The sequence below is a fragment of the Macaca thibetana genome, chromosome 15, assembly GCF_024542745.1.
Source record: "Macaca thibetana thibetana isolate TM-01 chromosome 15, ASM2454274v1, whole genome shotgun sequence".
NCBI lineage: Eukaryota > Metazoa > Chordata > Mammalia > Primates > Cercopithecidae > Macaca > Macaca thibetana.
Genome location: NC_065592.1, coordinates 19,315,007 through 19,336,994, shown reverse-complemented (window position 1 = coordinate 19,336,994; position 21,988 = coordinate 19,315,007). Strand labels below are relative to the sequence as shown.

Sequence of the window (21,988 nt, the reverse complement as noted above, 5' to 3'; positions counted from 1 at the left end):
TGAATATGATATCACGGCCTTATACCGCTGGCAGAGCAAACTCAAATTGGGAGGTATCAAGGGCTTAAGAAAATTATCTATGTGACTCAGAAAAGGGGAAATACAAAAAAAGAAGAAGAAATGAAAAAAGCATTTGTTTTTATAAGTAATAAAATAAATACAAAAATAGAATGAGGTCAGGCACAGTGGTTCATGCCTATAATTCTAACACTTTGGGAGGCCAACGTGGGAGGATTGCTTAAGCCCAGAAATCCAAGACCACCCTAGGCAACATAGTGAGACCCCCATCTCTACAAAAAATAAAAAATTAGCTAGGTGTGGCAGTCTACACCTGTAGTCCTGGCTACTCAGGAAGCTGGGATGGGAGGATTGCTTAAGCTTAGGAGATCAAGGCTGCAGTGTGCCACAATCATGCCACATCCCCCAGCCTGGACAACACAGCGAGACCCTGTCTCAAAAAAAAAAAAAAAAAGAGAAAAAAGACACACCCTTTTTAGATAATAAAGTAACAAAAAAGTCATTATAAATAAAAATACCTGGGCTGGGCATGGTGGCTCACACCTTTATCCCAGCACTTTGGGAGGCCGAGGCAGTTGGATCACCTTAAGTCAGGAGTTCAAGACCAGCCTGGCCAGCATGGTGAAACCCGGTCTGTACTAAAAATACAACAATTAGCCGGGCATGGTGGCAGGTGCCTGTAATCTCAGCTACTAAAGAGGCTGAGGGAGGAGAATCACTTGAACCCAAGAGGAGGAGGCTGCAGTGAGCCAAGATCACACCACTGAACTCTAGCCTGAGCAACAGAATGAGACTCCATTTAAGAAAAAAAAAAAGAAATATATATATATATATATATATATATATATATGCTGACATACTCAGGCATGATAGCTGACACCCGTAATCCCAACATTTTAGGAGGCCAAGGTGGGAGGATCGTTTGAGCCCAGGAGATCAAGGCCAACCTGGGCAACATAGTGAGACCCTGTCTCTAAAAAATAAAAATAGAAAAAATAGCCAGGTGTGATGGCACATGCCTGGTCACAGCTACTTGCGAGGCTGAGGCAGGAGTATTGCTTGAGCCTAGGAGGTGGGGTCGAGGCTACAGTGAGCCATGATCACACCACTGCACTCCAGCCTGGGTGACAGAGCTAGATCCTGTCTCAAAATAAAAAAACACAACAACAACAACAACAAAACCTCAACAAAGACAAAAATATAGTGAGACAAACATTCATGAACAGAGACACAATTGTTTTGGAAAGTAATGCAGCAACAGTTATCACCAAGAGCCCTAAAAAGTTCACAACCTTTGAACTAGTAATTCCACTTCATAATGGGTAACAGCTAGGTGGATGGGCAGATGAGTGGACAGACACACCAGGGTGCAGATGGAGAGAAGAATGGATGAGAGACCAGATGTACAGAGGCCGTCATGGGAGCAAGACAGCGGAGCCCATGAAGTAACTGCAGGAATACAGGGCATGAACCCCATCAAACACAGCCACCACCCACAGTCCCCCACACTGGACCTGACCTCTGAGCTCTCTGGGGCCACACTTCCTAGTCCCTCTTCTCAGGGTCCTACTGAGGACAACTGCACCATCTGACTCCCCTACCCCTTCCATGGACACTCCCAGGGAGCAGCTTGTGCCTTCCAGCTCTGTGGTCAGGTTACCTTTGTTCCCAGCTCTTGACTTGTGTAGCTGGGAGCCTCTTGGGTTTGAATGTCCATTTCAGCAAGGAGCCTCTGTCCCTGGCCGATCTGTTTGAGCAGGGCCTCATAGTCCTCAATCAGGCCCAGGACGTGGCGGCCGTTCTTGCTGGCCCACAGGCGGTGGCCAGCGACCAGGCGGGACACACACGGAGTGCTAGTTGCCGAGCTGCCACTGTCACAGGAGAGGGAGTCCGTGTCATTCTCAGAGAGTGGAAGAGTCTCTGAAACTGTAAAATGAGAGGTAGGATGTAAAATCTGTTTCAGGTAACACTCTGCGTTCAAGGCGCTTATGATGTTGAAGCTAGCTAGGAGGGCTAGGAGAGGCCCTCGTGCCCAAATGCCACCCAACACAAGCCCAGTGGGGAAAAGACGCATGGCTCCTGGACCTCTATCTATTACCCCACACTGGCTTACGAGTCATCTTGTAGGATAGGCTCAAGTCAACTCAACCAACACTTATCAACCACCCACTCAGCAGAAGACCCCAGATTCACAAGGATAACTCAAGCTGGTGCCTGCATTCCAGTAGCCCACAGTCTGATCAGAACACAGACACTGCGGAAGGTGCAACAGCAGAGTGATGAAGGGCCAGAGCCAGGAAAAACAATTATCTGTGCAGGGAGGGAGAGAACAGGGAAGGCTTCTGAGAAGGAGCAGCATTTGAGCTGGACTGAGCAAGAAGCAAGAATTACACTAATGATGAGTCATTCTGACCAGGGACAGCAGCAAAGCCATGTCACAGAAAAATGTGCATTCATGATGAGTCTTGAGGAAATGGGACTTTTACTGGCAAAGAGTGGGACAAAGGGGGTCTAAAAGTCACAGTGAGAGGAAAGTGTGGGCCTGTCTGCAGGATGGTGACCCCTGTGTGGCTACACCAGGGTAAGGGATAAGGCTGGACGGGCCCACTGGAGCTGGATCCTGGGCGGCCTTGAAAGCCTCACAAAGATGGTCACAATTTTAATCTAAGGCAACAGGGACCCAATGATGTTCTAAGCTTGGTAACACCTAGGAGTAGATTAACTGGCTTGAAGGAAGATATCACCAGCTGGAGATGCTGAGAACTTGAAATCCCAAATCCTTGCCAAATACCCTCCTGAGGTGGGACTAGGGACCCCCTTTTCTGCAATTTAAAAAGTCTTACTGTCACATCCAATGCTGCCACCGTTACCCAGACTTCAGCTTTGTACCTGATTTTGGTGTCACTGCCTGGGAGGAATCAAACAGATCAAATGAATTATCACTTTCCATGGGATCTTTGTCACCATCTACAAAGTGCAAAACACGAGAACTGTTAGTTTCACTGCTGTCAGCATTCAAGAGAGAACTGAATGAGAATACAGTCAAGCCCCTCACATTCACTAATTCATACACACACAAGCATTCCTTCAAATCTTCACTAGGCCTCTGTCCTGCCAGGCCCACCTGTGTGGGACACCAGGGAGACAGAGTGACCAGGCCCAATCCGTTCCCTAGAAAAACTCTTAGCAGAAAAGTAAACAAGCAATTTTATTTTAGTGTTAATGAAAACACAGGCTGTTGAGGCTCAGGTGAGGGCACTACCCCCAACTTGGCTTCCCAAAGGCTAACACCTGTTTTAAAACCTTATGTGTTTTTTTTGTTTGTTTGTTTGTTTGTCTGTTTTTTGATGGAGTCTTGCTCTGTCACCCAGGCTGGAGTGCAGTGGCACAATCTCGGCTCACTGCAAGCTCCGCCTCCCAGGTTCACGCCATTCTCCTGCCTCAGCCTCCCGAGTAGCTGGGACTACAGGCGCCCGCCACCACGCCCGGCTATTTTTTGTATTTTTAGTAGAGATGGGGTTTCACCATTTTAAGACTGACTGTGACTGACCTGTGGTAAGAAGGAGGGAAAGAAATGCCAGGCAGCACAATGGGCAGGTGAGAGGCAGACAGTGGGACGAAGAGTGGAATCATCACTCAGGGAGAAATAAGCAGTTCATAGACCCAAGGCCCAGGGGGCAGGGAAGGACAAAATAGGATGCAAGGCCAGAACCAAGAGGACTGAGGGGCCCACTCAAGGGCTTTGGGCAAGGCAATGTCAAGCTGAGGTCTGTATTTTGTACTGGAGGAGTTTTTTTTCTGTCTGGAGGCTGCCACACTAATCTAAGCCAGAGATGAGAGTAACCCACAATAGGATCTGGGGGGTGATGTATTTGCAACACTGTAAGGAGGCAAAATCAATAGATGATGTACAGATGATCTGTGCAACACGTAATAATTTGGAAAGCACTTTCACATATGAAAAGCTATTGGACTCAATAGCTCAGTGGGCAGAACACATTGTAATTCAGATTTCATGGAAGGGGAAACCAAGTGGCAGAGATAGAAAGTGATCTGTCCAGCATAACCCAGCACATCAGTGGCAGAGAGCAAGCGAGCCCAGGGTTTAGGATCCCCCCATCAGAGCTCCTGCACCACTGGGCAGTGGGCTGCTGCACTCCAGCACCACCCAAGGGTCTGCTACAGTTCCTAAGGCCAAGGAGCCAGGAGGTCAGCTCCATAGAGCTGGCCCTGAGAGGAATCACTCTCAGCGAAAGACATCAGCCTTTAGAACATAATTTTAAAAACAGATGCACTTAAATACAGACCTGAGAAGTCTTTTGCAAAGGAAGAAATGCTGCTGCCTACAATTCTGATCTTGACTCAAGAAAATTAGAAAACTTTTCTGCTGAGGCAACACCGTGAATTCTGAATGCTCTCCTGGATGCCTCTTGCCACACATGCTGAGGGCTGCTTTCGGCAAATTTCAAAGGCAAAGGCTGTTTGATGGCCTCCTCGCTTCAGCTACCCAACGCTCCTTCCCGGGCACCCCAAGCACAGAACTCTTCTCCTTGCTTCAGTCTCCCCTAGCCCACCCCCACAAGCTCCTCAAAGCCTTAAAAAGGGCCAGGTGCAGACCCATGTTAAAAATATTAATGCCCGATGCTGATGAGGTCACGCAAAAACCACTACCTTTGTACACTTCTGATGGACAGACCATTTAGAAGGTAGAAATATGGCACCTTTCTAAACTTCTGAGATTCCCCTGGTCGAGTTTTCTCCTAAGAATATTGTTTAACAGCCAAAAGTATATTAACATTGATGTCTATTATGGCTCTAAATCAGAGACCACTTTAATAATCAACGGGGTCATGGACTGGTGACTAAGAATAGCCTGCAAACAATCATTAGGAAGCCCATGTGAAAGCAGAGGGAACATGTATGATGCAATATTGGACAAAAACAAAGAAAGGACACAGAATGACACAAAAACCAATTTGAAAAATATAAATTCATGCCGATATTTAATAAATGAAAAGAAATATGCAAATTTTAAAAAATGATCAATGTGTAGAATCATCAACTTTTTTTCTCTGTTCACTTTTTTCATATTATTACATCATCTTTTTGGTTAAATTTTAAGATCCTTGTCAATGAGAAATCAATGAACTAATCACTACAAGTTCTAAGGCAGACTGACTAGGTACTCCTTAAGAGATTTATTTTTATTTTTTTAACTAGAGGTATCCAAGTAAAAGTAAGTGCAAACTTTAGTACAATACTTGCTTTTAAAGCATGCTGGTATTCCTCATCCCACTGGATATACACATTTACCCCATGGGTGTCAGGAAGATAATCCCAGGATACCCAAGGCTCCAGAGGGTCCAGTGGGTTTAGGGACAGCCCTAGAGTCAAAGCTGGAAATGGTTTCTAGTTCCAGCTCTGCTGCCTAATTGCTATGCCACTTTGGGCAAGCCCCATCCACTCTCTGGGCCTTTGTTTTTCATCTCTAGAGCAAAGAGGACAGGCTGCCTGACTGATTGGAGTCTAACCATTTACTGGTTTGCTCCACACCCTGTGGTGGGCAGGTGGCAGAGGTGTCTGTTCCTCTTTCTGGTACCCCCCCACAGCCTCTCTCCAGGGCTAGGCAATTAACCTGCAAGCAAATGCAAAACAGATCCACTTTTTAAACCTATCAGGATGATTTTCAGATCCTGAAAGACACTGAAAGCCAGATTAAGATGTTTAGGTTCCCTTCTAAAGGCAGTAAGAGAAACTAAAAGAAATTTCAGCATGGAAGTGATGCAGGCAGGACTAAATGGATAGGAGGGAGCAAGGCCAGAGGCATTGAGGGTGTCTGGAAGTCCAAATTCCACTTCCCTGAGAATCAAGATGCCTCAGATGGAGATTACGCCACTTTGCCAAAGGTGATGTCTAATTAATTAGCAGTCAGGTCCCCTGGCTCCCAGGGTACAGCGTGTCAGCTATCAACAGAAAGACACCTGTGTGGGGCAAAGGCATCATTCAGAAGTTCACACGTCACACACAGATGCTCAGAGCTGCATTCTCAGCCAAGTGGGGAGAGGCAGGGGCAGTACCGTGTTTGTCAGGCTGAAGGGGCACCTCAGGGATGGACAGGGCTTGGATGGCCAGAGTGAGGGCTCCTTCCTGTGCCTTCTCTGCCCCCCTTGCCAGCTGTTCCTCGAGGCTGCTCTGCAGAGTGCTGCTGGTTTCAATGCTCCTTTCCAGTTGCAACCGCAGAGCCTGGATCTCCATCAGGAGGCTGTGCAGGTCCCTGAAAGGATCCTGCCCCTTCCAGCCTTCTCCCGACGCCTCTGCAGACATGTGCAAAGAGAAGCCCTGACATCTTCTACAACCAAAGGGTCAGCCATTGAAGGAACTCAATCACGTTTTACACCCGCCACCACCATCGCCCTCCCTCTTCCTAAGAACTAGGTACAGTTTAAAATAACAACTTGACTTTAGAAACAAAAATATTGGCAGACTTAATTGCTGCTATTCCACAGGCTAAATAAGAGCTGGAAATTAATTTTCGCTTCTGGCCATAAAAGCCTAGCAAATTGCATACCAAACCCCGAAATTATGTCTAGTAGTAATAAAATCTATTTGGGCTAGAATTATAGAATGAAAGGGGATGATTTTAAGAGCCACAGTATATTAAAAAGACACAACAGCAAGAATAAGAAAAGCAAGTTGAGAAGAAAATAAAAGCTGTGAGATGACCCCTTTCTAGATCAACTTTCAATAGAGAGAAACCATCTGGAAAATTAGTTTAAAAAAAAAAAAAAAAAAACCAAAAAAACACCTCACCACACCTCAAAATTGATTCTGAAACATTAGACCTTATAGTTGAAGCACTCTGAGCTGGTATCTCTCTTGGGATACAGAGAGCACTGAGGCCAACAACTATGAACAATGCCCAGCACATGAGAGGTGTCCATAAATGTTTGCTGAATTAATGGGCAAAAAGTAACACACACTAGCAGGACGATAATAAAAGTCATTTCCCGAGTGCCTACTATGTGTCAGGTATCACGCTAGGATGCTTTTAATAAATGGTCTCATTCAATTTTCAACACAATTCTCCACACAACAGGTGCTGAGAGACATGTTTTACAGAGGCATGTATGGGCTCAAAGGGTGAAGTGGCCTGCTGAGGGTCAAACAGCTGGAAACAAGAGAGTGGGAACCCAGACCGTGGCTGGCCTGGGTGCTGAGCCTCAGTCCTTCTATGTTTCCTGCTGTTCCTTCAAAAGAAGAGTGGGTCAAAGCGCTAGCTTCAACACCCATCCATTCTACCCACGAGGCCAAAGAGGAGAGGGCTGAGCTCTACCCTCCTGCGCCTACAGCCGGCGGTCGGGTGGGCTTACAGCCCAAAGCACAGTAGCCTCAAGGTGAGAAGGGCCTCGGACCAGATCCCCCCGAGTACCTCTCAGTCTCCTGTGCTCTTCATCCAGCTTCTCATACGCCTTCAGCTCCACTCGGAGGGACTGCAATAGCTTGTCATTCTGTGAGAGCAGCTGCTGCCTCAACTTCACCTCCTCCTGCACCCTAAGAAGGCCCCACAGGCAGGAGAAGCACAGGTTAATTCTACCATAGGGTAACTTATTCGAACCCCACAGAGCAGGTCAATTCTACCCTCAGTCACAAGAGTGTGGACCAAGAAGTGACAAGCCTGGTTAAGAATTCCAGTCACAGCTGCAATTTCCAAGCGCTCCCCGTGTCCAGCCCCGCACATACGTGATCTCATGTAATCTTCACAGATGCCCTAAACGGTCGGTGCTCTCTAACCCTCAGTTCAGAGATATGAGGAAACGAAACTCAAAAGGGCTGTTTCCTACCCAGGCATGCACAGCTCGGGAGGGGAGCCAGACTTAGACCCAGGACTACTTGGCGGCAAAGACGAAGATCTTGCTACCTCACTGCACCACCCTTGGTGATGACGGTAACTGAAAGAGTGGGGCATTCACGCGTGCCGACAGGAACAACTGAAATGTGGAACCAGACAGACTCAAAGAGGGAAACGGCAAAAGGCCCATTGGTGGGATCCTTTTAAAATCGACGGCAGAGCCATGTCACTCCTCTGCTCAGAATCTCCCAGTGGCTTCCCATGCCACTCAGAGTAAACCCAAAGTCCTCACACTGACTCTGCAGCCCGATGTGATTTGGCATCCTGCCAGCCCCCCCTCCGGACACACTGCCCTGCTCTGCCAGGCAGAGGCCTAAGCCACTCTGCCTCAGGGCCTGCGCCTGTTCTGCCTGAAATGATCTTTCCCAGGCAGCTGCAGCACTCACCTCCTCACTGCATTCAGCTCTCTGAGCAAATGGCATCTTTTCACAAAGGCCTTTCCTGATTCACCCTCGACAGAAAACAGCAACCCACTGCCAAGCCCTCTCCTCCTTACAGGATCTTTCGCCATATATTGCAGCCCCACCAGACATATGATGTGTTTGTGTCTACTGCCTGCCGCCGTGCACTAAGGCAGAGGCCTGCATGCTGATTCCACAACTGCAGCCCAGTGCCTGGATGCGTGGTACGGCCAGCAGGTCACCGGGGAAGCACAGCCAGTACCTGCTCAGCTCCTGGCCACTGCGGCAGACCTCCTGGATCAGCTGCTGGTTGTGTCTCTCCTTCTCACTGCCTTCCTTCTGCAGCCTTTCATTTTCTTCCTTCACACTGGCATACTCCCGCTGAAGGTGCTCCAGGCTCGCGGTCTTCCTGGAGAGGGACTCTCGTAATTTGTCATTCTCCTTCTGTTTATCTGCAAACACAAAAAGGCGCCACTGAGAAGGGCCACCATTTGTTTTTTCCAACCTTATTATATAAATATAGCACTTCAAGAATACAAAAAAGAATGAGATTCGATCTGGCATTTATGATTTTGGCATTCCAATTATCTTACACACTTTGGGCAGATAAATTTGTCAACATCAAGACTGCAGATTAAACGTCACTGGGATAAAATGGGCCTGTTTAATTTTCTATTAAAGAACAGGCCATGCAAACCTAGTTACTTTGCCTTCACAGAGCAAACAGCGGGTGGAAAGTATAGAGGAAAATGCAGGACCCAGAACTCTGGGAATGAGTGCTGGCCTGGCCGCAGGCCTTCTACCAGCCTAACACCAGAAGGCCGGCAGGGCTGTGCAGATGGCACCTTGAGGCCCATTCACTCCTCAGGCTGAGGACAGCACCTCTTCTGAGGAATAAAATACACCCAGAGGCACAAGAGACACTGTGGTCAAAAGCAGGGGGCTGGAGGCAGAGAGGCCACATTCAAGAGCAGCTTCTCCATTTACTGACTTCATAACCTTGAGTGAGGCTCTTCACTTCTCTATGCCTGTTTCCTTACATGTGTTATTATGTGGATTCACTGAGCTCCCATCTATAAAGGGTTTACCACAGGGAGTCAGGAGCACTCTGGGGGCTGGAAGCTCCATAAAGATGAGTTGCCAGCAGTGCTGGTGGTGGTAACAGCTGATCTGCACCAGCACTACCTGTGCGATGTGACATTAGGGCCTTCACATGCATCGCCCTATTTAATCTCCAGGGCCGACTTCCGAGGCAGGCACTATTATTCTCCATTTTCCAGATAAGAAACTTCCCTAAGGTCACATGGCCAGTAGGTGGCAGAGCCAGAATTCAGACTCAGGTTTTCTGACTCCATTCTTAACCACAACATGACAATTTCTAAGCAAGTATTCACCTCCTCCCTCGATGGCCAGACACATCATGCTGCCTACCCTTCCTGAACGGCCTAGACTCCTCATCGCTAACCTCTGGGCCTCTGTCTGCTCTCTTCCTTCGATTTAAAATGCCCTGGCTCCTCTCAATCTTCAGCACCTTCGCTAAGCCCTCCTCATCCTCTGTTCTTGAAGGCAAGCTTTTCCCCAGTCAGGATGCCTTCTCCAGGGTCCTGCAGTTCCCAGAGCCTGACTTTATCATGGCTGAGGTTCACGCTGGCCTGCCAAGACTGTCTGGCTGCCTCTCCCATCAGACTATGAGCTCCCTGAGGGAAGGGATGAAATCTCATCCATTTCTGTATCAGAGTCTACATAGCCCTGAAGTAGAACAGGAGATAGGAAATGTTTGCTGAGTGAATGAATGACTGACAGAGGCCCCAATTTCATCTCTTAAGCCAAAAGGAGCATCAATATCCTTTTAGGAAAAGTGGGATAAGCTGGCCCAAGTTCTAGCTCTACCACCTTCTAGCTCTGTGACCACAGGCTGGGCAATTCCCTAGGCCTCAATTTCTCACCTGTCAAATAGGGCTAATGATACCTCATCCCAGAATTGTTTTTGGTAGTGAAAGATAATGTAAGTGAAAGCTCTTTGGGAGCCAAGCTCAAATAGAAGGAATTAAGAGAAGGGATCTTTATAAGAAGTACGGAATAAACTTTGCTGATAGTAGGAAATCACTAGTTGAGATTTTGGCAGTATTATATTTCCAGCCCTTCTTTCTTCCACTGTGAACTAGGATGAGAGACACATGGCTAAAGGGGGGATAAGTGACAAGCAAATAAAATAACATTTACTGAGTCCCTACTAGAGACACTGTGCTGAGAGTTTTACACCGTTCAATTGTCACAACAGCCCTATGAGGTATTCCTGAACCTCTCTGATTCCAGTTTTCTCAGCTATAAAATAGAAACACCTCACAGGGCTGCTGTGACAATTAAATGGTGTAAAGCCATCACAGAGCCACGGGATTCATACTTAGGTTGGTCAGACTTCAATGTCTGCATTCTTTCCATGACACAGAAGGCTTTGGCGTTCCAGGCTTCCAGTGACTCCTTTAATTCTTACCTCTGGATGCTTTAATGAGCATTGCATTGAGGGCCTGGTTCTGCTTCCTCAAGAAATGAATTTCTGATGTTAGAGAACTATGAAGTTCTGAACCAGAAGCAAAAATGTTTGTAGAACCTATAAAAACACACATAAAGACTGATTTATAAACAGTCTCCAGATCAGTATAGATGGAACTTTCTAGAAAACAGTTTTAAACAAAGAGTTAGCACAACATACAATGAAAATCCCTCCTGTTAACTATGTAAGGAATTACCAGAGGCCAAAGAGAACTGAGAGTAAGCCTGAAAGAGGGGGCAGGAGGGGCTCCCCCACATCTTACCTAAGGTAGAACAAAGCAGAAGACCTGGGCCAGGAGTAGGGTGAGTGAGTGAGAGTCTTCACCTTCACAGATGTCTTTCCTGAGGTCAAAATTCATATCCAGCTGCCTGCCGGGCCTCACCACTGAGGCAGCTCTGTCACTCAGTCCACAGAGCCAAAGTCGAACTCTTCATCCTTCCAAACCTGCTCTCTCTCACCTGTTTCCTGCCTCAGGAGATGGTATCGCCACATCCCTAACCTAAGCGAGAAAGCTGGAAGCCATCCTAACCCCTCTCTCTTCCACTGCCCAATCAAGCAATCACGATGCTGCTGCTTCCTCCAAAATGCTTCTGACACAGGCCTACTCTTTTCAGTCCTAAAGTTCAGGCCTCATCACTTTGCTCTCTAACCTCGCCGCCCTGCTATTCTGCCAATGGGGTTATTATCCTAAACAAAGTCCATTTAAGTTACTCTCTACTCAAAAACATCTGATGGCCCACCATGGCAAAAGACAATCGCACAACGAAACACAAGGGCCAATTTCCCAGTCTAGATACCCCTATTTCATAGATAACATTCACATTCACGGCCACCCTCAGGAGCGTGCCTAGGGTGTGCAAGGTGCCTTCTCTATGTGGCAAGCAGATGCTTCCCTCCCTGTCCTCCACACTCACTGAGTCCACTTACTATACCAGAGAGCCAAAATGCCAGATTCCTGCTTTCCTAGCCACCCTGCAGTGAGGACATGGTCACGTGCCACCTCTGGTCAATGGGGCCTGACAGGAAGTCTGCTGGGGGCTTCTGGGAAAGATTTTCCACCAGGATGAAAAGAGGACAGGAGGAAGTCCCACCTTCTTCTTTCCCATGCTTTGGACACTGTCTGAACGACTGGGATGCTTGTAACTACTGCAGTCGTCACAGATACTAACCCAAACTGCTGTCACTGAGCCATAAACCTACCTTGGAACTACCTGCCTCTGGGTTTCTTGTTACGTGAAAAAACACCATCCCTGTTGTTACCATCAGTTACTACTCCCATTCTGTTGTCTGCAGCTGAAAGCATCCTGGCACACAACTGAGTACCTATCCTATTCAAACTCCTTGGAGGGAAGGTACAGCATCAGTTCTCCAAGGAGCTGACGGCCCTTCCACTCTACAGCACTACCTTTTTCTTATGTTAATGATTCACTTACCACAATGTTATCTAACTGTTTTACTTACTGTGTCTCTCCCCACCATCTTCCTCCACTCTCCCCTGTGAACTCTGGTATCTTTTCAGAGACACCTGGGTTTGAACCATGGTTCTGGCTTCTTAATAGCTGCATGACCTCAGGCAAATCGCAACACTTCCCTAAGTCTCCATTGACTCAATAAAAATGACTGATGTTATTGTTACTGCTATTACCATTTATATTACTAAAATAATTAATGATAGACTGGAGCCAAAAATAGCATCAAAAAGTACTGTGAACAAGCAGGAAAAATTCTACAGAAGTCTACCACCACCAAAGCTAAGGTGGTAGCTTTGGAGGCAGTATTTCTTTGCAAAGAAATAATTAGGCCAAAGAACAGTTCCTGACCGGCCTAAACCTGAGCTAGCGGGGCCCACTTCTGATGCTAGGAGGTCAGTCTTTCCTCTGAGGGTCATCACTACAGGCCTGTACAAGTGGGGACAAGCTGGAAGCTCTAACACATGAGAGGCTGGTTTTTAACAATATTCCACCTCAATATCGTAAGAAGCCATACCTTTCTCAGGCCTGCTCCCCAAGGTGAACATTTCACAGCAGGGGGAGGCGGAGCCACTTTTATTCCTTTGTCTTTTCAGACGCTGTGACAACATGGTGAGAACAGCACGTCTTTCCACCAATGTAAATACTTTATGAATGCTTTTGTAAACCTTCCCGTCAGAGTGAATTACTCTCCAGAGCAATTGCCTGCTCCATTGTAGCTGGTGGCCATTTGAGCCCCCAAATAATTCTATAATTGGATTTGCCAGGGAAAATGTAAAACAGAATGAATCTAATTCAGGCATTACCAAGAGTGAATGTGAAGGGCCCAGGCGTGTATTTCTTTCCTGTGTTTGATACAACTAATAACTCAGATCAATCAATTTCCCTGAGGCTGAGGGGGGTGGATGCAGGAAGTGGGTGCAGTGAGCAAGAGGGAGGGAGGAGGGCCGGAGAGGGCGAGATGAGCCATTCGGTTTCCCGTGAAAGCTGCAGCATGCATGGTACTTTGGAAAGATGTCCCTCCCGGCTGGTAGCTACGATGGCTAGAGAGGAATGAGACCTGGACAAGGGCCCGAGGACTCAGGCGTGCTGCTGCCATGGAGCACTATCTTTCCAGAACTCAATTCTACCACCTCTAAAAATGGGAATGACATTAGGGTCCCTACCCATTGCAGAGCTTTGCAATGTTATACAGAATAAAATAGTAAAATAAAATTGATAGTGATGATAAAGGCAACTGTTTACTGAGTGAGGCACTGAGCAGGGCCCTACTCATAACATTGCCCCATTTAATCTTACAATGACCCTGTTTTATGAAACAATTAAGACTGGGAGAGATGAGTGAATTGCTCAAAGTCACAAAGCTAATAAATGGGACAGCAGGGTCCACACTCTGGCCAGTTCAACCAGACAAACTTGGGCTTTTCTGAGTGCGCCAAGCTGCTTTCAAGATGCAATAGCTTTACGGAATGAGGAACTCTCTCTAGAGCAGTAAGGAACGATGTCCAAGATTTACTGCTCCATGACAAATGGACAGAATCATGGATATAGAGTATGTTACCTCTGGGGTGAAGAGAAGAATAAGAATACATGCTGCTCTTTGCATTTTAAAAAACACTGTTAAGGATACAGAAGAAAAACAAGGAAAAAAGTGGAGAAGAGGGAAGGGAAAACAGGGTTACTGGATAAAGAATGGAGGTTTTTAATTTTGAAGCACATGAATGTCTTACCTATGTGGCGGGGGGGGGGGAATATTTTTAAGTTTTTCATGGACGATCATTCTATTCAGAGCTAACTGTGTTTATGCAGGAATATGTGTGATCTTTAGACTGGCATGTGAAATTTACCAGATTGCTAAAATGCAATAATCTGTTATAGATGAAAAGACAATATATTGCTTTGTTTTATCTTAAAATTCCTATCTATTTCTCTCCAGCTTCCAAAGTCAAATGAGGTGCCAGTCACAATTCAGGATACCAGAAGCTGGCAGACTCCTCTAAGATAGAGAAATGAACATTTATCAAGCACCTGCTTTGTACACAGATGCTTACTCAGGCAAATGCGTCACAGTGAAGCACTCATAGACATGTACAGCCCTTTGGGAAGGTCTTTCCTTACCTTGATCAAATTCAGATCCTTGCCGTTCCAACTGTTTCCGTAGCTTATCATTTGTTTTAATAGATTCTTCTAAACGCTTTCTCAAAGTTCGAATTTCCTGTATGTGTTCCATTAGTAAGTCTACAGGAAGGAAGCCATTTTTAATTTAAAGTCTGAAACACCAACAAATTGAATAATTTATGGATTATGCAGGGATCCTGAAATTCCAAACAGTATTGGATGTATTAAGATAGTGAGCAACTGGCAATTCTTTCCTAGGCATGGGGAGGGTAAGCTATTTCCCACAGCCCACAGACACACTTCTATAATGATTCTCTGCAGTCCTCCATGGGAAGATAATTTACATCACATAGAAAAAATTATATTCCATACAATTTTAATGCTAACTCTAATGTAGCCTTTTATTCTTCTAAATATCAAATATTAATTTAAAATCTTCCTTATGGTGAAACTAACAGATCACTTTCAAGTCTGCTTGAATTGCCCGAGAGTTGATTAAACTACCTTCATAATGAATCCAGATATTTTTGAGACTAATTTTTTGAAAGGAATATGTTATCCGTTTATCATTTACTAATTTAAGACTCAAATAAAGCAAAACAATGCTAGTGAGAATGGTAATAAGAAAAGTGATCTCAAGAGAACATCTTATTAGCATGAGTATAAACGTGTATGTTCTTTTGGGGCTACTTCTATCATTAGCCTTAGAAAAGTTATTTTCCAATGTCTGTTACCAAATAATTCAACTTTTAGAGCTCTATTTAAAGAGACCACCAGAGATGCTGACAAGCATTTGCCAGAATGGAAGAAAAGGTTCATCTCAGCATTGGATGTAACCATAAGAACTGAAGTAACTCCAATTGTTAAATAAAAACCTGTAGAACATTCATGATGATGCAGTATTACATAGCTATTAAAATTCTTATGAAGACTATATATCATAAAAATATATTAAACTAAATCTTAGATCCAAAATTGATTATTCAACATAATCACAACTTATAGAAAAAAAAACAACAACAACATTCAGTTTCTCCCATATACTCACTCAACAATCAACACAGAAGACTTCTGTGACAAAATGTGAGGGGTTTTTCCCCACAGACTAAGCAAACAGTTCTGCAGCAGACACCAGCCGGGTGTCTTCTAATTCAGTTGGACCTGAAGATAGTGTCAGATCCACAGGTTGAGGGCTCAGTCCCAAGACTGCCCCCCTCCCACAACTTCTGATGCCAATCCCAAGCCCCCAACTGTTTCACCCATGCCTCTGACCAACCGACTAAAAATTCGGTTCCCTCACCCGCCTCCTGGAGTTGGATTAATTTGCTAGACTGGCTCAAAAACTCAGGGAAACATTTGCTTATGTTTACTGGTTCACTATGAAGGATACTGCCAGGAAGACCAAATATATACTTCACAATATCACAGAACTCTACTTAAAAATTTCTACAGACAAGGAAAGACACAAATATGTGAAAGAAGGAAATATATCTAAATATTAATAGCAGTTGCCTTTAGGTGGCAGATTTTAGATTTTTCAAAAATTCTGTATTACATTTTAACATAATACTTAATAATACATAACATTTTAAATTTTCCAAAATAAGCATGTATTTGTTCAGCCTCTGCCACATCTCACTTTAACAAAGAAAGAAGGAGGCACAATTCCAATCCAGGGGTAGGTTTCTAGAGTCAGTGTTTAAAGCATCATCACATTAAGTATCCAAAGGCAAAACTAATGTCTTTAATTTATCAATTAGGGTATACTCAGTATATCTTAGTAATGTTTGTTTTAAAACATTACACTAATGTTATGACCCAGTTTTAATTCCTCCAAAATGACTTTCATTTAAAAGTAGCACAATGTTACAGATCTTTTCCTAATTAAATAGTAATTTTACCATGAATCTGAATGTTTATGAGATGACTTAATTCCCAGACTTTCAGCTATCTCCTGCTAATGCCAGAAGTGTGGCAAGTAATTTGGTGGAATGTCCTAACTCTCGCTGCAGCACAGCACGGAAGAACTCTGTCTGCAAAAAGCTACTGGCATCCACAGCACTGCACTTCCACACTCTTTAAACTCCTGGCACCCACGGCACTGTGCCTCCGCGCTCCTTAAACTGCTGGCGCCCACGGCACTGCACCTCCAGGCTCCTTAAACTCCTGGCGCCCACGGCACTGCACCTCCGGGCTCCTTAAACTGCTGGCGCCCAGCGCACTGCACCTCCACGCTCCTTAAACTGCTGGCGCCCACGGCACTGCACCTCCCTGCTCCTTAAACTTCTGGCGCCCACGGCACTGCACCTCTGTGCTCCTTAAACTTCTGGCGCCCACGACCCTGCACCTCTGCCCTCCTTGAACTTCTGGCACCTACGGCACTGTATCTCCGTGCTCCTTAAACTTCTGGCGCCCACGGCCCTGTACTTTCCGGCTCCTTAAACTTCAGGCGCCCACGGCACTGCACCTCTGCCCTCCTTAAACTTCTGGCGCCCACTGCACTGCACCTCCGCGCTCCTTAAAATTCTGGCACCCGTGGCACTGTACCTCCCCGCTCCTGCCTTGATGTCCTGCAAATCTTCTTCCAGCATCTAGTCAGGTCGGAGTCACTCAGGAACTTTTCCGTTTGACTGCAACCTTCCTTGCTGGTTTATCCAAGTCACACACTCATGACTGTGAGAAGGGGACATAAATGCTTAGCAGCCATCGAAACATGCCATCTTCCACTGAGTCTATGGCCAGGAGGCAGAATCATTACTCGGGCTTAAGGAAACATTCCCAGTTGAACTGGACACCACTTATTAATTATGCAGCCAAACTGAAGAGAAGGAAACACTATACTAGCCTTTACAAAATGGGAGAAAAATCTCTCACTTAGAATAATGCCCTTTTGACAAATGCTAATTCTTTAAAAACGTAAATCCAATAAGCAACCACAAAAAAAAAGTGTGCATCTCTCACCTAGCAGGTCCAATTTATAGAATCTGTATTAAGAAAAGCCCCCAAATAAGGGAACAGCTTCATGTTCACAGATATCCCCTGCAGCCTTGTTTACAATTGTGAAATCTGGAAATGGCTTAAATGTTCAGCGACAGGGGAACAGAAGGCAAACTGCAATGCAGCCACTCAATGGACTATTCTAAAGCCACTAAAAATGATGTTATGTAACAACATGTCAGAAAGCTTATGATAGAATGGTAAGTGAGAAAAATACGAAATTATCTCTCTACACAAATCATAAATATGACAAAAGACAAAAGAAAAACTAGATGCAGAGAGCAAAAGGCTGAAGACACACCAAAAAAGATGATGGTGGGCTTACTGGGATGGCTCCAGGGAGCACTGTCCCACTTCAGGTAACCCACTAAGAGGGCATAATAAGCCCGAGGTCATGGGTCCACAGAGGAATAAGAAATAGAAGAAATGCCTAAAAGGTTCTACATTAGAAATAGAACAAGGTTGGGGTGGTGGACAGGGTGAAGGGTGGAAAAAGAGGAGCAGGCAAGAGGGAGCAGAGGGAACTGCCTAGTGAAAACAACAGGGACCTCAAGAGTTCCAGTTTAAATCATTTGGGTTGCTGCATTGTAAACTCCACTCTCCTTCTGGTTCCTCAATCAAGTCTGCACCAAAGCCTCATGGGAGTGGTCTCTGGGGATTCTCCGAAAGTCACTGAGTTACACGCTGAATGGATACAATACAGAAGGAAGTGGCACTGGGGACAGGGAAACAATTTGTGGTGTGACCTAAATTTGGGAAAGGCAGAATGCAGAGCCAGAAATGACCAAGAAAAACCAAGTACTCAGAAACTCACAAAAACTGCAGAGAGATACTGCCAGCAACCCAAAGAAACTAGGTCTAGATGACGCTGCTGGAGGACCCCAGCTGATACCTCAGTTATGCCACCAATGTGGACTTCACGCTCTGGGTATGCCTTCTGTCTTCAAACTGAGCTCCTCTGAGTCCTGAGTGTCCTCAAGAAGCCTCAGAGGCCACCACGGGACGAAGGCACTGTGCTTATCTCTTTCACACACCACATGGGGCCGCTGTGAAAATTTTCATCTGCTAACTCAGTCCATGGTCGGAGGCAGAACAAAGGTGTTATGGACTGAATGCTTGTGTCTCCAAAATTCCTATGTTGAAGCTCTAAGTCCCAATGTAATGGTACTACCAAGTGGGGGCTTTGGGAGATGATAGGATCATGAGGGTAGAGCCCTCACAGTGAGATCAGTGCCCTCACAAAACAGACACTAGCTCTCTCACCTTCCTTCCTCCACGTAAGGATACAACCAGAAAACGGCAGTCTGCAACCTGGAAGAAGGCCCTCACCAGAGCCCACTCATGCTGCCTGTACCCTGATCTTGGACTTCCTAGCCTTCAGAACTGTAAGACATAAATTTCTGCTGTTTATAAGTCACCCATTCTATGGCATTCTGTTATAACAATCCAACTAGACTAAGACAAAAGGCCTGACCCAATGGCCCATGGGTCACACTAAAGGAAAACAAAGTCGATTCCCACAATCACAAATGTTGTATTTATATAAAAATATCAGAACAGGGGGCTAGATACTCTTGGGCAACTCAAAGGAGAAGAGTCTTTGAACCGACCCTGCCTAAGGATGACTTTGAAAGAAACAATAGGAAATTAACCAAATCTGCACTGGCATACAAGTTCAGTGACACACAGCCTGCAGGAAATGGCAAGTCATATATTAAGTCGTCATTTAAAAAATAAAAATGACTTTTCCCCAATTGCCAACCCTTTCAACAACCATAGCTTTCTCCAGTGATAAATGATACCCTGAATGACCAGCATTAGCCCTAATAGGATCTCCTTTCATCAGAGAAATATTCAAATGTCACCACACTCTGCTTACTAAGGTAAGATGGCAAACTATTGTTTTAATCAGGCCATGTTTAAAATGCTTAATGAAGCTTAGCTTACCTTGAGAAAAATTGTTCACCATAACTGAAGTCTTCTCCGTCTCATTATCTTGCTTCTGGTCTTGTGAGAAGAAGGACTTTTCAGACGTTTCATAATCAGAGAGCACATGAGAGGCTGAAGGCTCAGGAGATTCAGGTAGAAGATGTTGGTAGGTTAAGTTGTCTTCCTCAATCCTTAACCATTGAGATTGAAAGATAAATCATCTCCCGTGCTAAAATCCCAAGTCAGGACTATGACTTAGGAATACTTACGATTACTTTACCCTTAGTAACTTCCCCATGTTTGCAACTTCAGTCAGACCTTTTATTTCTCTACAGCATTAAGCAATGACATTCTAAAAGCAAGAAAGGCTCGGTGGGCTTGAGTTTGGAGCCAACAAGGGGAAGCAGCGGGTTGTGCCTGTCCCACAGCCTGGTTTACAGGGGAGGGACCCAAGAGGACTTGGGTCAACAGTAGCTGTTTACCAAATAACCTCTCTATACCAAGCATTTGAGATTTTAGTTGGGCCTCACAGAAACCCTTTGAGGTAGGGATTACTATCCTCATTTACAGTAGGGGAACTGGGGCTCATCATAAACTGGCCAACTGTCTCACGGCTTGGTCAGAGGCACAGTTTAGATTTCAACCAGGCCTGCCTGGCTCCAAGGCCCCAGAAGAATGTGAGAGCCCAGCCCAAAACCATGAGGTGGATTTAAAAATCTCAAAACTCTCACGGTTTCCAAGCAGGTTTCAATATCATCATTCTAGCAATCATCTGGTTATTAACTTGTATTTCTCAAGGACCACCTAAGCCATGAGAAAAAAAAAAGCCAAATGCTGTGAAAAGGCCACATGAATCTCCATTATAGATAAACTCCTTAACTGATGCTTTTTTTTTTTCTCCCACATTTTCCTATTACTTCTTGTCAGCAGCCAGAGTCTCATTATTCATGAGCTAAGACAAGAGCAAAGACTCCAAAGCTGCAATGCATTCATTAACAGGTAAACACCTGATGCAACTTTGCCCAGACAGTGTGATGGATGCACAGGCTTGCTGCTGGCTTGCAGAAGTGCAGCATGGGCCAAGGGCACCCACTTAATTGGCTTAGAAGTGGCCCGTGTGAGTGCTAAACTACAGTTGAGAGAGGCAGAACAGAAGGCAAAAAACAAATCTGTCAGAAATGAAAAGGAGTGACACATTGGTTGAGGAGGCTAAAACAGGTTCCATCCCTCAATCCAACTCCTTCTGCAAGCAACCCCAGCAGTCTTCCTAAATGGCAAATGTGATCATGTCCAGTCCCGGCTTACCTTCCTTCGAAGACTCCCTACTTCCTACAGAATAGGGTTTGGACTTTTAACACATTTGAGGACCAGCCCAACAAAACCCAGCCTGCCTCTCCTGCTTTCACCCTCTATGTGCCAGCTACATGCTCAAAGGGACCGTGTCTCCTTTGCCTCAGGCATGGACACTCTCCCGACAGCCCCCAGCCCCTTCAACTCTCACCCTTTAGATCTCAGTTAAGAATGTCCCCACTCTGGGAAGCCTTCCTTGCCCTCTCTAAAGCACGCCAGTGGGATATGACCTATTATTACAAGAATGGAATTGGAGGATTGAACTGGCAGATCTCTAACAATATTGCAGTGGGAGAAGAGTCTTTCTTTTAAATTTGCAGAAGCCCTGATTAAAATGTCCTCCTGTGAGCTGTGACACCTCTCTGCCTACTCGCTCTAATGATACAAGTGCCCTTCATAATGCCAATAAAATCTACAAGTCTGCACCCTAGACTGGTCTCTATTTTATTCCCAGAAGCCCAAAGGACCACATCTTTAAAGCAGAGGAAAGCACACAGCAACATTAATAGCACTCAGAATCTTTAACAACTAAATAAAGGAGGGCAAGACCTTGGCATTTTCAGTTGGCCATAGAGACAAGCTAAGAAATTACACAATTCATTTATTCCATGAATATTTTCTGAACTTCAACTACATGCCAGCAACTTGGAGCTGGAGCAGGTAGAGATATTCAAGACATAGGCTTTGCCCTCAAAAGACAATGTGAAATAACAGAAAGAGGACACGCATTGGATGGAGTGTGGCAGATTCAAGTTCAAATCCTAGCTCTGCCTCATAATGGCAAGTATGCAACTCTGACCCATGGCTTCCTCATCCTAACATAGTTACTTCAAACTTTATATGGTGAGAACTAGTAAATGTGAAATGCTTATGGCAGCAGCTGACACACACCAATACCTAATGAATACTAGCTAGCTCCTTTCCTCTTCCAAGGAATTCTGGGAATAGAAAGATAAATGTAGAAAGCATTACAATACCATGTGGTAAATGCTGTAATGTAATTATGTCCAAGTGCTACAGCAAGAATCACTGACGCTGGGATGTGGTGGAGAGGGAGGGTACTGGGGTGAACCAGGTTCATTTACATTTGAATGGACTCTGAAGAATGATTTTCAAACTTGAAGAGGAAGAAGGTAGAGTGCACAGCCATGGTGTGGGGAACAACACAAAGGCAAATAGGACTAAAACATGGGGTACATCAGGGAAGGGAAGCGAGGAGAACACGCAGGGGAGAAGAGAACTG

The 21,988-nt window shown here is 45.3% G+C and overlaps 1 protein-coding gene across 7 annotated transcripts in view; it reads right to left on the bottom strand.

Moving 5' to 3' along the window:
- CDK5RAP2 (CDK5 regulatory subunit associated protein 2) overlaps positions 1-21,988 on the bottom strand; it is a 191,486-nt gene that overhangs the window by 12,400 nt on the left and 157,098 nt on the right. For 6 of the 7 annotated variants that reach the window (XM_050761203.1, XM_050761205.1, XM_050761204.1 and 3 more), the window contains 8 exons: positions 19,414-19,586; positions 14,470-14,589; positions 10,823-10,939; positions 8,591-8,780; positions 7,448-7,569; positions 6,096-6,332; positions 2,908-2,985; positions 1,679-1,944 (listed from right to left, as the gene is read on the bottom strand). In XM_050761203.1, the coding sequence (XP_050617160.1) occupies positions 1,679-1,944; positions 2,908-2,985; positions 6,096-6,332; positions 7,448-7,569; positions 8,591-8,780; positions 10,823-10,939; positions 14,470-14,589; positions 19,414-19,586 (1,303 nt within the window). The remainder of the gene's footprint in view (positions 1-1,678; positions 1,945-2,907; positions 2,986-6,095; positions 6,333-7,447; positions 7,570-8,590; positions 8,781-10,822; positions 10,940-14,469; positions 14,590-19,413; positions 19,587-21,988) is intronic. The other variant, XM_050761208.1, reaches the window with a different exon arrangement.